Below are 13,305 nucleotides of genomic sequence, written 5' to 3'. Positions count from 1 at the left end.
TGTCTATTGTTATGATAGTACAGTATTGACAGGGAGCTATTGATCAGAGTTTTTTTCTTTTTTATTCTTTTATATCTCACTCCTTTGCCTGGAAAAGTGGATGCATTTTGTAAAGCTTTGACTTTGTCTTCATGTAACAGCTCTCTTGCTTGTGTCTAATTCTTGTAGGGATTCTGGTTTCCACGGAATGCTTTTTCAGTGTTACAGTAAATGTAGGTTGTTTTTTTTTATATCCGTAGAGGCACCAAAATATTAAATGCTACTGAAGAGACATCAGCCAGGCTGCTCAGTGGCATACTGTAATACTATATTTTAAAGCATCAGTAATATCTGCTGGTGTTAAGGATTTACTGCTTGTACTCTGCTGTAATCACCATACCAATTTGAACATATCTTAGATTTTTTCCATTACTGCTGTAAATAAGGGAATGCTGTTCCCTTTTTAGAAGCTGGGACTTTCCTGTACAGTGAATACGTATAACGATGCTGAATACCTAGTCTTGGGATTGAATGCCCAAGTCCTGATGTATGTACAAGAAAGGATCTGTAGAGTTGATTGGGAGCAGAGCATCTATCTCCCAATGGCTGATGTGATTGGTAATTTTGTATTTTGTACTGTAGGGCTGTGTTTTGTTGGTTTGCTTGGCATGGATTTTGTCCCAAGTGTGTCTACTGAACAACAATCGACTGGAAGTGTCACTCCAAAAGCTTGGTTATGGAAGTGAAATGAAAAGTGTTAGATGTAGCTTATGTCCTGAGGCTTGGCAGTAGAGCTCTGTGGACTTTATCAGTCAGTCCTAAAGCAATGCTGATCACTATATTTTAAAAGTAGTCGTCTTCTGTTACTTGCTTTTTTAGCTTACTGCCTGTTACACTAGTCTTTGAAAACATGAACTTAATCTGCAAACTAGGCTCCGTACTGTAGGAAGCAACGCTTCTGTGCTTAGGTTAGTATTGACCAGATGCTACGAGAAGTAATTCTGCAAACATTACACTTGACATAGTGAGAGTAGTGCTTAAAAACTTCAGTAACTCTTCTGATTTACTGTTCAATCTTCCTGATATTATGATTACTATGAGTGGTTAATGGGATTATTTGAGAAATAATCTTATTTGTTTTTTCTTGCAGAAGAAACATGCCTTACGTTGCTACTGTCAAGCCATGCAGGTTTACAAAGGGAAAGGTTGGTCTCTCGCAGAAGACCATATTAACTTCACGATTGGTCGCCAGTCCTTCACTCTTCGTCAGCTTGACAATGCTGTGTCTGCCTTCAGGCATATCTTGATCAATGATAGTAAACAACCTCCAGCTCAGCAAGGAGCTTTTTTAAGAGAATATCTTTATGTTTATAAGGTAAATGACTTTTCCTTGTCTTTATTCCTTGAGTAATTGGTAGTTTTGTTACCAGTAATTTTCTGTTAACTCATTAAATGGTTTTCTGTCATACCTGCTTTGTTCCAAGGTGTTTTTTTAACTAGTTGATGTGTTCATTTTTTACTTTAGCCTTCAAAAAACTAAATATGCTGCATCTTATGTGTGCATTAAGTGTACTTCCACTGATGGGTATTAGTGTGACTCTTTGTATGTGGTTTATTGCAGTAAAAATGAACTCTCCGTTTTGAGGTCAGTGACTGAATTGCAGCTTGTGATAGTTCCATTTCTTTTAGAGGATGTGAATATGTTTCATTTTGATTAATTTATAAGGATTTTTGAAGCTTTTGATAATAAATATTTAATAAAGGCTAGGTAACTCTCACCTTTTCTGGTTCTATAAAGTACTCTCCATCCATGTCATAGGGAGCTTTATTCTTTAATGTGATGTTTTTGTAGAACAAGTGACTCATCGAGTTGGCTGTAAGCTTATGAGTGATTTTGGATTGTAGCATACTATGTACATTATGGGATGTCTAGTGCTGATGTCACCACACAACTTGCCACTGTGTGGTTACTTACTGTCTTAAAGCTTGTAAACAGAATTTCTGTGATGTTTCTTAAGTTATGGTAGGCCTTACTTGAGACTGGTGTTTGAGTCCACAGCTCAGCTGTGGTGAGCCTCGTGTAATGGTGGTCTTGTAGTGAATGTAGTTCATCAAATTCTGAGTTAAAGTCAAACTTTGCATCAAATAAAGCTTATAACAGCCATGCAGCTGCAATAGTGATTAGAATCCTGGATTAAAATAATTTTTCTTCTTTTTCCACAAAGATTTCACAAACTTTAAACTCTTATTGAAGAAAAAAATACTACTTCAGACTGTCAAAGCAGAAGAAACTATCAAAACAGTTAATTGAAATGATTCATTCCTTCTTAAAAATACTACCTGTTCAAACATTAGGTGCTTATAACTTGGCTTCCTTATCATTCAGTCATTGGTAATGCACAGCATGGGCATCATGTGTTTGCATAATGTCATGACACTGTTTTCCTCCTTTGCTCCAGAACGTAACCCAGCTATCGCCTGATGGTCCCTTACCACAGCTTCCTTTACCATATATTAACAGCGCAGCAACTCGTGTTTTCTTTGGGCATGATCGAAGACCAGCAGAAGGTTAGAAACTTTATGTAAACAGATCGAAGTCCCCTATTTATGGAACCAAAATATATGCAAGTGTTGGTGTAGTTTAAAAAGAAAAATCTATCGTTGCGTAAAACTAATGTGACAAGGTACCTTCTGAAATCGGATTTCAAAAAAAAAGCTTAAGCTTAGTATCTGCTTGCTAGGTGTTTTCAGACTTCCTATGTAAATATGAAATCCACATATGCAGAGGTGTTGACTTACAGTATTTTTCGTAGCTAGAAAGCTTCAACACAAGTCTGTAGTGAACTTCATGAAAGGTATCATTAATGCTTTAGCAAATGCTAGATGCTAGTGCTAATGCTAGAAATTAGCTTACAGTTACCTTTCTATTGGATGAAATGTTTGAAACACTGATTCCTGAATAAAGTAAGTTCGGTGGAAACTCTTATGTAAACCAGGGCTTTGCTGTGGGGCTGTATTCTGTCATAAAGTAAAAATAGTCTGTAAGCTGAGTATACCATGTAGCATGCTAAAATCTTGGAATTCCCCAATTTGCAAAATAGAAGAATATTCAGTTATCCTTAGTATTGTCTTCTCTGTATGTATTTCAAAACGTCTTGCAATTCACTGACTTAAATCAATTGTGACGTAAAAACAACAGTGAGTGAGAACTTAACGTTTTAACAATACTTACCAAATTGTCAGTGCAGCTCACTTTGTTGCAACTGTTGCGTGCCACTATTACCATCTTCTAAGATTGCCTTATTCATATTAGGTGAAAAGCAGGCAGCTACACATGTAAGTCTGGATCAGGAGTATGACTCGGAATCGTCACAACAGTGGAAGGAACTTGAGGAGCAGGTTGTTTCTGCAATAAATAAAGGAATAATACCTTCAAACTTTCAACCAACACAGTTCTGTTTAAATCGCTACTCAGATAACTCCAGATTTCCACTTGCTGTGATAGAAGGTAAGGTTAAGATTTATACACTTCAGAAATAAAGTGAATTTGATAAATTTGTACAATATTTCCTGCGTTAATGTAGATTTAAACCAATGTTCTTGTGCAGGTTGTTAGCACAACAATGCCTTGAGTTAGGTGAACGTTCAGATTGTGGTGGGGTAGCCTGTTGTCATGATTTTCTTGCACTTTTTCAATAGAACCAATAACTGTAGAAGTGTCCTTCCGAAACCCGCTGAAAGTTCCGCTTCTTTTGACTGACCTTTCATTGCTGTGGAAGTTTCAACCTAAGGACTTAAGTGCAAAGCATGATGGAGAAACAAAAGAGCTGGTAAGGAAAGCTTCATCCTTTTTTCAACGAAAACCAAGCAGCCACAATTATGGAGTGTATATTAACTGAAGTCTTCAAAATTATTATAGTATGAAAATGGCTGGTTTAAGTGTAAATTTCTAAAGAGACAAAAGAAAAAGTAGCTACTGAATTTCTTTATGCGTTATTTAGATTTTCCTAGATCTGTAGGGCATAAAGCAGCCAAGTTAACAAATGTGCTGTAATGAGTATTGTAAAGCTTAATGCAAAGCAAAATACTTCGAACATTTTATTGTATATGTGCTACATCTGTTTTGAGTCACACTAGCCTTGACCAGCAGAAATGACTTGCAATGTCATTATGTATGTTATCAAATACCTTTTTCTTACTTGAGCTACTATAGGTAGTGGAATGTGTGTTCTGAAAAACTGTGCTGGTATGACATAGGAACATCTTGGTATCTCGATTAGAAGAAAGATGATAATTTATTGTATTGAAAGTTAATGTTTTGAATACTTTAGGTGAACTACTTACTACTGCTTAATTTAACACTTCAACTAATGCTGCCAAAAATTCCCTCTGAAGGACTGTTCTCACATTTGTATTTCTAAGATTTTAATATGTTCTAATACTGACTATTACAGTAAATTCCTTAATAATTTGGTTTCCTGGCCAAAAACATTTATAGTGATCTGTAAAGATGCTGTTAAGTGTTAGCCAGAGTTAGAAACAAGATTTCATATAAGTCCCAAGGATTTCCCTTCTGTTCTGAACTGCTACTTAATGAAATGATAAATACTTATGTGAGAATTGGTGAAATTGATTGGGAGTGGTTCCAATTTATAAATCTTAATTTTCTCTCATTAGTGAATGTTTACTGGCCTCTCTGGTTGCTTCTTTAATTGAGAAAGCCTGAGAAGCTGGGCATACAGCACCTGCTGGTCCTGACTGTCTGCAGTTTGAAATTTGTATGCTTTTTTCCTTGAGAGCTTTAGGAAAGGTGTGGGAAGTAATATTTATGGCACTACTTCTGCCTAGGAATACTAGTATCTGAAGAGCTGTTTCCTTTCAGGGAATGTGCGATGATGATATGATAGGAACTGAAGCAATAGCAGAATTTTTAATTAATAGTGAGGAGACAAAAGTGGTAAGTACTATACCTTGTTTTAAAAATGATCTTTTCAGTGTTGAATTTTAGGGCAGAGTTCAGACTTTTTATGATCTGAACTTAATACTAAACTCACAGAAGACATTACTGATCTATGAAGTGCAGGAGCTTCTGAATCTCATCAGTGTGTATAAATATCTGAAGGGAGGATGTGACATGGCAAGAGACAGTGAGCACAAACACAGGAGGCTCCATTTGAACATCAAGAAACACTTTTTTTTTAACTGAGATGGTGACTGTGCGCTGGGTACACGCTGCCCAGAGAGATTGTGGAGCCGCTATACTTGAAGATGTTAAAAGCCATTTGGACACGGTCCTGGGCAGCTGGCTCTAGGTGGCCCTACTTGAGCAGGCGAGTTGAACAAGATGACCTTCAGAGGTCCTTTCCAACTTCAACTGTTCTATGATTCTTCCTCTGTTACAGTTCATTTTTGTTACGGTTTAGGATTATTACCTAATGTAATGAGCATCTCTCAACTGTGGACTGGTTTGGTAAATTCTGTGTATATGAAACTTCGAATCCAGTAAATGACCTGTAGTTATTGTATGCAGTTACATGTGACTTGACTGCAAAGCGAATGTATCTGTGTCTTTAGCAATTGGACATTTAAATGTAATAAGACCTTTTTCTAGTAGCAACAACAACAAAAATTTAACGTATCTCCACAGGCAAGACTAAAGCTCTTTCCCCATCAAACAGGGGAGCTACATATTCTGGGAGTCGTTTATAATCTTGGCACTGTTCAGGGTGCCGTGACATTAGATGGGATACATTCTTCTGTTGGATTACAGACAGGTAAGTGTATTATTCCTTTAAGTTGTGTGTCTCTGGAAGGGGGAGACATGGCTTCTGCGGAGTAGAACTAAGCTCTAGTGTTTTAATGTTTGACCCTCATCATGCAAGGCCTTCCTTCAGGTGAGGATGTAGAAAGAGGGGAAACAACTGGAACAAAAAATAATGAATTGGCACCTTTAGGAATCCCATGAAAAAGAAAATAACCTCTACCAAACCCATACTTAAGTTCCTTTTAAATCTGTGGAAATTCTGAAACTGTTAAAAAAAAAAAAATAATATTCCATCTATGCCCTGTTGAATCTATAAAAACTCTCATTGACTCTTTTGCTATTCATTTTTCTTCTGGGTCTTTTGCCTTGTTAGCTTTCAACTTTTGTCTAATTGTTGCATAGATTCCCAAATTTAAATTTGGCTGATAGAATTATATTTTTTTTAGCATCTTCACTTTATTTTGTTTCTTTCCTTTACATTAGCATATAAATGGCTTGCTAATTGCATATTACTTGATCTTTTTTGCTGCGTCATTCTTCTGAAAGTGTCTCTCAGGGAAAATTTAGATTAGATGAAATGAGGATTAAAGCACATGTTTGAAAGTGTCTACAAGTAGTGAAGCTATCTAGTTAGCTGTCTATAAACTGAAAACCTTTGGAATAAAAAACATTTGGAGAGTGATGGCCTGTCTTTGAAGGAAATAAAAACATTTTGGGTGACATTTTTCTTCCAGCTTGGCAGAAGTTGGGAAAAGAAATAAATGCATCACCTTCATGCTCCACTTCCCTCCCTAGTTGTAGTCAAACTATTAGAGGGCAGAGTAAGTCCACAAGAATGGATAACTGACTGTCTGAAGTCACAATAGCAATGTGTTGTGTGACAGTACTCTTTGAATAGTTCTTTGCTTAAACAATGAACACTGATGTGCCAAACAACAGAAATATCAAAATGATTTTTGAGATTGGATAGGGAGCTTTGCATCACTTCTGAGAAAAACTTAACGAACTTTTTTAAAAAAATCACACTTTTTAAAAATTGTTTCAGGAAAGTTTGTCTCCAATGGTTTATCTGTACGAGGACGACAAGATTTAGAAATCCAAGGGCCTCGACTTAATAACACAAAAGAGGAGAAAACATCTATTAAATATGGACCTGATCGACGTTTAGATCCCATTATTACAGAAGAAATGCCTTTGTTGGAGGTATGTAGCTACTTTCTGTTGTCAGTTTTGAGCAAATAGCTGAATCCAAAGCTTATAAATGTAATTTTAATAATGAAATCTTACACTTTATTAATGCTTAATTCTTTCTAGTTAATTTCTCATCTGTCAGTGCCAAACTTCTGTGGGTTGTTTTTTTCAAGTGAAACTTGAAGTGTCCAAATTAATATCCTTCTAAAATTGTTGTATTCCCTTTAGAATTTTACTTGACAACAACTTTTGTAGCCAAGTTTCAAGGTGAAACGGGAGCAGGCAAAGAAGCTTTTTTCTGTTTGCTTGCCATTCATCTGAAATTGTTCAAGTTGATTAATTAAAACATGGTGATTTTCCTTACTAGGATTATTAAAATGGTCTAAGTGGTCAATGACAATACTCTAAAAAATAGAATATTTCAGTTGGAAGGGACCTACAATGATCATCTAGTCCAACTGCCTGATCACACCAGGACTGACCAAAATTTCAAGTGTGTTATTTGGACAATGCCCTTAATGCCTCTTAATGCTGACAGGCTTGGGGCATTGACCACCTCTCTAGGAAGCCTGTTCCAGTGTTTGACCACGCACTCTGTAAAGATATGCTTCCTAATATCCAGTCTGAACCTCCCCTGACACAGCTTTGAGCCATTCCCATGTGTCCTATTGCTGGCTACCAGGGAGAAAAGATCAGCAGCTCCTTCTCCCATTTCCCCTCCTCAGGAAGCTGTAGAGAGCAGTATAGTTTGAATATATTTGTTGTTTTCATGCCCATTTGTAACTTGGCTGAGTGTTCAGGTTTTTGTTTTCTCTTGTTCTCTCCCATACAGGTGTTCTTTATAAATTTTCCTACAGGGCTTCTCTGTGGAGAAATTAGAAAAGCATATGTAGAATTTGTGAACGTAAGCAAGTGTCCTCTTACTGCTCTGAGGGTTGTGTCCAAACATCCGGGATTTTTTACTTTTGGTGGAAATACTGCTGTTCTGACGCCACTAAGTCCTTCAGCTTCTGAAAACTGTAGTGCTTACAAGACTGTTGTGACAGATCCTACCTCTGTGCGTACGGCACTACTATCTTCAGCTTCTTCTGTAGACTTTGGGGTTGGCACAGGAGGTCAGCCTGAAGTAATACATGTCCCACTTCCTGATGCTGTTCTTCTTCCTGGGGCTTCAGTGCAGCTGCCGATGTGGTTACGAGGACCAGATGAAGAAGGTGTCCATGAAATTAACTTTTTGTTTTACTATGAAAGTATTAAAAGGCACTCAAAAATGTGGTAAGTTTTCATCTACTTTTTCTGTCATACTTATTAGACAAATTATAAACATTGTAAAGATAAATGTAAATCTTACTGAATTCTCTCAATTGCTGTGATGATGTAAAAGTAACCTGTTATCTGCTATTCTAAGCAATGATTTTTTTTCTACTATATGATCTAATTTCTGTATGAAATTACATAGCCTATACTGCTTCTATCAAAGTGGCAATTATTGAAATAATTTAATAGAAGGAGCACTAGTTGAATGCTGTTAATACAAAGTCAGTTCGTATTTAGTTTCTCTAGAAGAAATCTTTCTGAGATACGAGGGAGAAAATGACTGTTTCTGCATGTTATAAGAAAATCTTGTCTACTTTGAACAACAGATTTTGTTCTTAGGTAAAATGTGGTTAGTAATTGTATTGTGATGAAAGTTACTCTCTTTGGACGGGTTAAGTGTCAAATTTGACTTGCATGCTGTTGTATAGTTCTTTTTTGGACTGTCTTGAGACAGTGGGCAGTCAAGTTTGATACCACAAGCTAACAAATAGTGCTTTCTTTGAATTTTACTTGAAAGGAAGCAAGTTGACTTTTTATATCACTTATTGCTGAGTCTGACCCATGTCCCAGGCTAAGAAGGCTCAGGAGAGAGCTTTTTCCGAGAAACCTGTTCTTCAAAGATTGATCAAGAAGCCTTAGTGTAGCAATCTAGAAACAGCCAAATTCAGAAACGAACACTTTCTCTTTTTACCCCTCTTGTTCACTCTCCTGCAAATACTGTTCTTACATTGCCATCTTATAGCTTTTAGAGCTCATAGCTAGAGTTGAGGAAAAAAGCTGCAACAGGCTTTATCTAGATTTAGGTTTTGGCTTCTAAATACTGATCAAAGACTTAATAAATATTACTATTTAATTTTCTGGGAGAGAAACTTATTATGGAGCTGTCGGATTTGTTTGTCTGGAGAGTGTGTCTCTGTCCACCTTAAGAAGCAGTGTAGACTAGGAGAAGTGGATCTGTATTCAGGGCTGGGGACCTGGTGTTGTGGTTTAACCCCAGCTAGTGACTAAGCCCCACACAGCTGCTCGTTCCCTCCCCTGCAGTGGGATGGGGGAGAGAACTGGAAGGGTAAAAGTAAGAAAATTCTTTGGTTGAGACAAAAACAGTTTAATAGGTAAAGCAAAAGGCACACATGCAAGCGAAGTGAGGAATTCATTCATTGTTCGTTCCCATCGGCAGGCAGGTGCTCAGCCATCCCCAGGAAAGCTGGGCTCTATTGTGCATAGTGGTTACTTGGGAAGACAAATGTCATCACTCTGAATGCCCCCCTTCTTCCCCCAGCTTTATATACTGAGCATGACATCATATGGTATGGAACATCCCTTTGGTCAGTTGGGGTCAGCTGTCCCAGCTGTGTCCTCTCCCAGCTTCTTATGCACCTCCAGCCTAATTACTGGTGGGGTGGGATGAGAAGGAGAAAAGGCCTTGACCCTGTGTAAGCACTGCTCAGCAATAAGGAAAACATCCCTGTATTGTCAACGGTGTTTACAGCACAAATCTGAAACAGCCACTTTAATAGCTACTGTGAGGAAAATTTGCTCTTATTGCAGCCAAAACCAGCACACCTGGTCTCTGTAGCAGACATATTCAGGATGATAGTGGGGAGCAGGGCTACTTCAGATGAGCTTTAGTCACGTGGACTGAATGTCTGCATGTGGCTGGATCTGGTTTTCCAGGCTAGTTCTGAGAAAGAAACTAAGGTAAAGTACTGTGAGGTTGCTCTGTAATGTAAGCCAAAGCTGAGTAAGTTGAAGGTGGTCAAGAGAGTGGATCAGTGGTGTATTCTTGAAATCAAACTAAAAGTCACATGGATGCACCCTTTGTTTAGATTTCTCTGTAGCTTCTGAAAATGTCAAAGTTAACTTTTCATTTGGCTTCAAGCTACTCTGTAGGGATAGGGGATTTGTCCCCCTACAATGTAGTTATTTTTTTTCTTCCTTTCTTTTTTTAAGAACAGAACTTATTTCTCCTCTGGGTTCACAGTATTCAGAAAATGAGATGCTTCAGAGATGGAAGATGGTTGTTTGGGGAATGTATTTGTTGCCTACTGTATTGAAGTTTCCAGGGGAACTTAAGTGATGTGATCTTATTTAACAGTACTCTTTGTGGACTAAGCATAGTTTTTGAATCTTATGCCACTTGAAAGCTATACAGACATCTGTATATCTGCCTGAAGATTAACTGCAAAACTGTTAATGTCGCAACCTACAGAATAAACTTATGTAAAGTAGAGTGTTCTGGGAAACCACTGATTTCCCCTCCTCAGACGAGTATCACATGATGTTTCAGCATATTTAGTAGGTAATGCATATCAAATTTTTACATGCCTCTAATATTTCCAAGTGGAAGTTATTGTAACACAAAGCTTCATGTGGGAAAAGCTCATGTGTTTTGATGATGTCCAAGAATGAAAGTTTACTCATCATTAGAAAACCAAGAATATAACTTGTACAAAGGGCTTGCTGGCCTGGAGGTTGACCATGTCTGAAAAAAGGCAGAGTAGTGATGATTCTAGAAGTAAACTTGCAAGATTCTCAGTTCAGGGGAGTTTGTTGAATCATTGTGATATTCTGTCTAAATGATTTTTAGTGACTGTTTATGCAGATGTGACTAGCAGGCCTTTTATGGTCTACTTACTCAAAAACTCATATTTTCCGAAGCATGTGGTAGCATGAAATAGCTTAATGATATCCTTGTGCCAACATATGCCTGTTTGCTTTCACTGTGCAAGTTATCTTGCATCAGAAATACTTCTGTGTTTTTTGTCATGATAGCATATGAAGCTTTTTCTCTAGTATTTCAAACTGGCTAAGAGACTACATGTTTGAACAGCACCTACCTATACAGCATGATTGTTAAAAAAAATATAGTTTTGATAGGAAGCTAAAAAGAAAAGTATCTCTTTGGTCATCGAAAGGAATAAATTGTCTAATAGTCTTAGTTAGCTGATGGCAAACATAAGCTAAACTTCTTGATGACAGATTCTGGACAGCAGTCCTGATTGTTTAGAATGTCTTTCTTCTTTTTTTTTTCTTTCTTTCTTTCTCTCCTTCCTAGCCATAGAGTATTAAGGCACACTGCAGTTATCTGTACTAGCCGGTCTCTGCATGTTCGAGCTACTGTCTGCAGAAGTAATGCACTTGAAGATGAAGAAGGCACAGGGGACAATATGTTGGTGTTTGTGGACGTAGAAAATATCAATACTGTAAGTTCTTATTTTTAATAATGCTGTTAAAAAGCTCAGCAGATCTGCAAGTGTCACCAGTAGAACCAAGACTTAAGTAAAAGGTTTCTTTACAAGTACTTTGCAAACACTAAGTAAATCTTGTGTATTTAATCATTTCAGTTCCTATTGGAAAGAGTGCTTAAGTTTTATCTCAACTCCCTGGAAGTCTGCTGTAACTATCTCTATCCTAAGCGTACTTCGACACTGTAGTTCGGAGTCCCTTTTCTTTTAGGAAGACTTATTCCAAATTCATTAATGTTCCTGATGATCACAACTTTCAAGGTAGTTCTGAATGAGACAACCTGTGTCTCTCAACCTTTCAGTGAAAACACTGGTAGAATTAGTGGTAATGTAAGGTCAAAATTTAAGCTCTAACTTGAAGGCAGCTTCTGTGTTTACATTTATTACCAAACTCTAAAAGATGTTTTTGCAAATATAATCCAAATACAGATATGTCTGTTGTGATCTGTTGACTTAGCAAAACAGATGAAAACACTTCAGTTTTTCATACCACACTAATGTAAATTTACTCATTTTTTTGGTAAAGCTGCTCCCATTTTTTCAACTACAAAGTAAGGTAATTGAATCCTCTGCTTATAGAATTCCTAGACACTTAGCTGGTAGTGGAATCACTGAGCTGATTTGTCATTTTGTTTTAAAGGTGTGTATGCTCTGTATTTTCTTCAACTACTAAAGTGAATATTGTCCTCTCTTCCTTTGAGGAGGAAGGAATGTTTTATAAAGTACTTAACAAGTTAACAGATAACATTTGTGTGAGACTTAATTTTCCACTACCATCTCACTCTTTCCAAGAAAGAAAACCAACCCTAAAAGCTACTTTTTACTGTGTATAAATATATTTATAAAAAAAATTCTTCAGTTTGAGACTTATGACCTAGCAATATTCCTAAAGTAATGTTAGAAACTAAGTGGCCTTGTGGACAGTGTTCTGTATTGGCATTAAAAGCTTAGATTTTATTGTAGTTGTTGTCATCTAAAACACTAGCTTGTGGGTATTTTTCTGAAGGATCTTTGTTTCCTCTTTGTGTGGCTTTGTGTACTTTGTTTGGAAGTTGCTGTGAGCTGGGACTCTTGTTTGATGTTACAGTGGGTCGTAATTATTTTCTTGTCTGTCCTTAGTATTGTATTATGGATGGCGTGAATAATGAGTTAAATTAACAGTGCTGCCTTGCAATGAACACTTACTATTTGATGTAGAACATCAGAATTGTGATTGATCTTATTTGACATAACTTTGTTTCTTCCTTAGAGTGAGACTGGTGTTAAAGAATTCCACATAGTGCAAGTTTCAAGTAATAGCAAGCACTGGAAGCTTCAAAAATCTGTTAACGTCTCTGAAGACAAAGGTGCGTATCTTTATCTCCAAAAGGATGGCAAGTCTAGCTTCTGCCTGACAAGAACAGTTAAGAGTCTTGCAAGGACTTTGGCTTTCAGAATAATTAATTTCTAAAAAGTTTGTCCCTTTCAAACATACTACAGCCTTTCTTTTGTTAGTATTTCAAGAAAAGTATATTGACAGATAACTTTCAGACTTCATTAATTTTAAAAATCATCTTAACTTACAGGTACATTATTTCTGTGATGTAGAGAAATCCATGTCTGGGTTGGCTGATGACTTGCCTCACAAGAAATATGTTTCAGTGTTCATTTACTTCTAGTTATTTATATCAGCGTTAAATTTAACTGATCAACACAATATTTGACAAGTGCTCTATTCAGTTATTAAAAACTATTCAGTTATTAAAAATATACCAGGATTGTTAGTGAGATGTCACAAGCTGCTAATTTTTGAAAAGGCTAACTATTGTA

At 36.9% G+C, this 13,305-nt stretch overlaps 1 protein-coding gene across 3 annotated transcripts in view; it reads left to right on the top strand.

The window, feature by feature from the left end:
- The window catches only part of TRAPPC8 (trafficking protein particle complex subunit 8), a 54,853-nt gene that overhangs the window by 24,869 nt on the left and 16,679 nt on the right, over positions 1–13,305 (top strand). For all 3 annotated transcript variants that reach the window (XM_086608635.1, XM_086608634.1, XM_086608633.1), the window contains 10 exons: positions 1,130–1,354; positions 2,439–2,547; positions 3,293–3,487; positions 3,679–3,809; positions 4,862–4,936; positions 5,627–5,753; positions 6,789–6,946; positions 7,767–8,209; positions 11,307–11,454; positions 12,746–12,842. In XM_086608635.1, the coding sequence (XP_086464761.1) occupies positions 1,130–1,354; positions 2,439–2,547; positions 3,293–3,487; positions 3,679–3,809; positions 4,862–4,936; positions 5,627–5,753; positions 6,789–6,946; positions 7,767–8,209; positions 11,307–11,454; positions 12,746–12,842 (1,708 nt within the window). The remainder of the gene's footprint in view (positions 1–1,129; positions 1,355–2,438; positions 2,548–3,292; positions 3,488–3,678; positions 3,810–4,861; positions 4,937–5,626; positions 5,754–6,788; positions 6,947–7,766; positions 8,210–11,306; positions 11,455–12,745; positions 12,843–13,305) is intronic.

This window comes from Tauraco erythrolophus, chromosome 3, assembly GCF_009769465.1.
Source record: "Tauraco erythrolophus isolate bTauEry1 chromosome 3, bTauEry1.pri, whole genome shotgun sequence".
Lineage (NCBI taxonomy): Eukaryota > Metazoa > Chordata > Aves > Musophagiformes > Musophagidae > Tauraco > Tauraco erythrolophus.
Note: the sequence above shows the minus strand (reverse complement) of the source record. Positions and strands in the feature narration are given on the sequence as shown.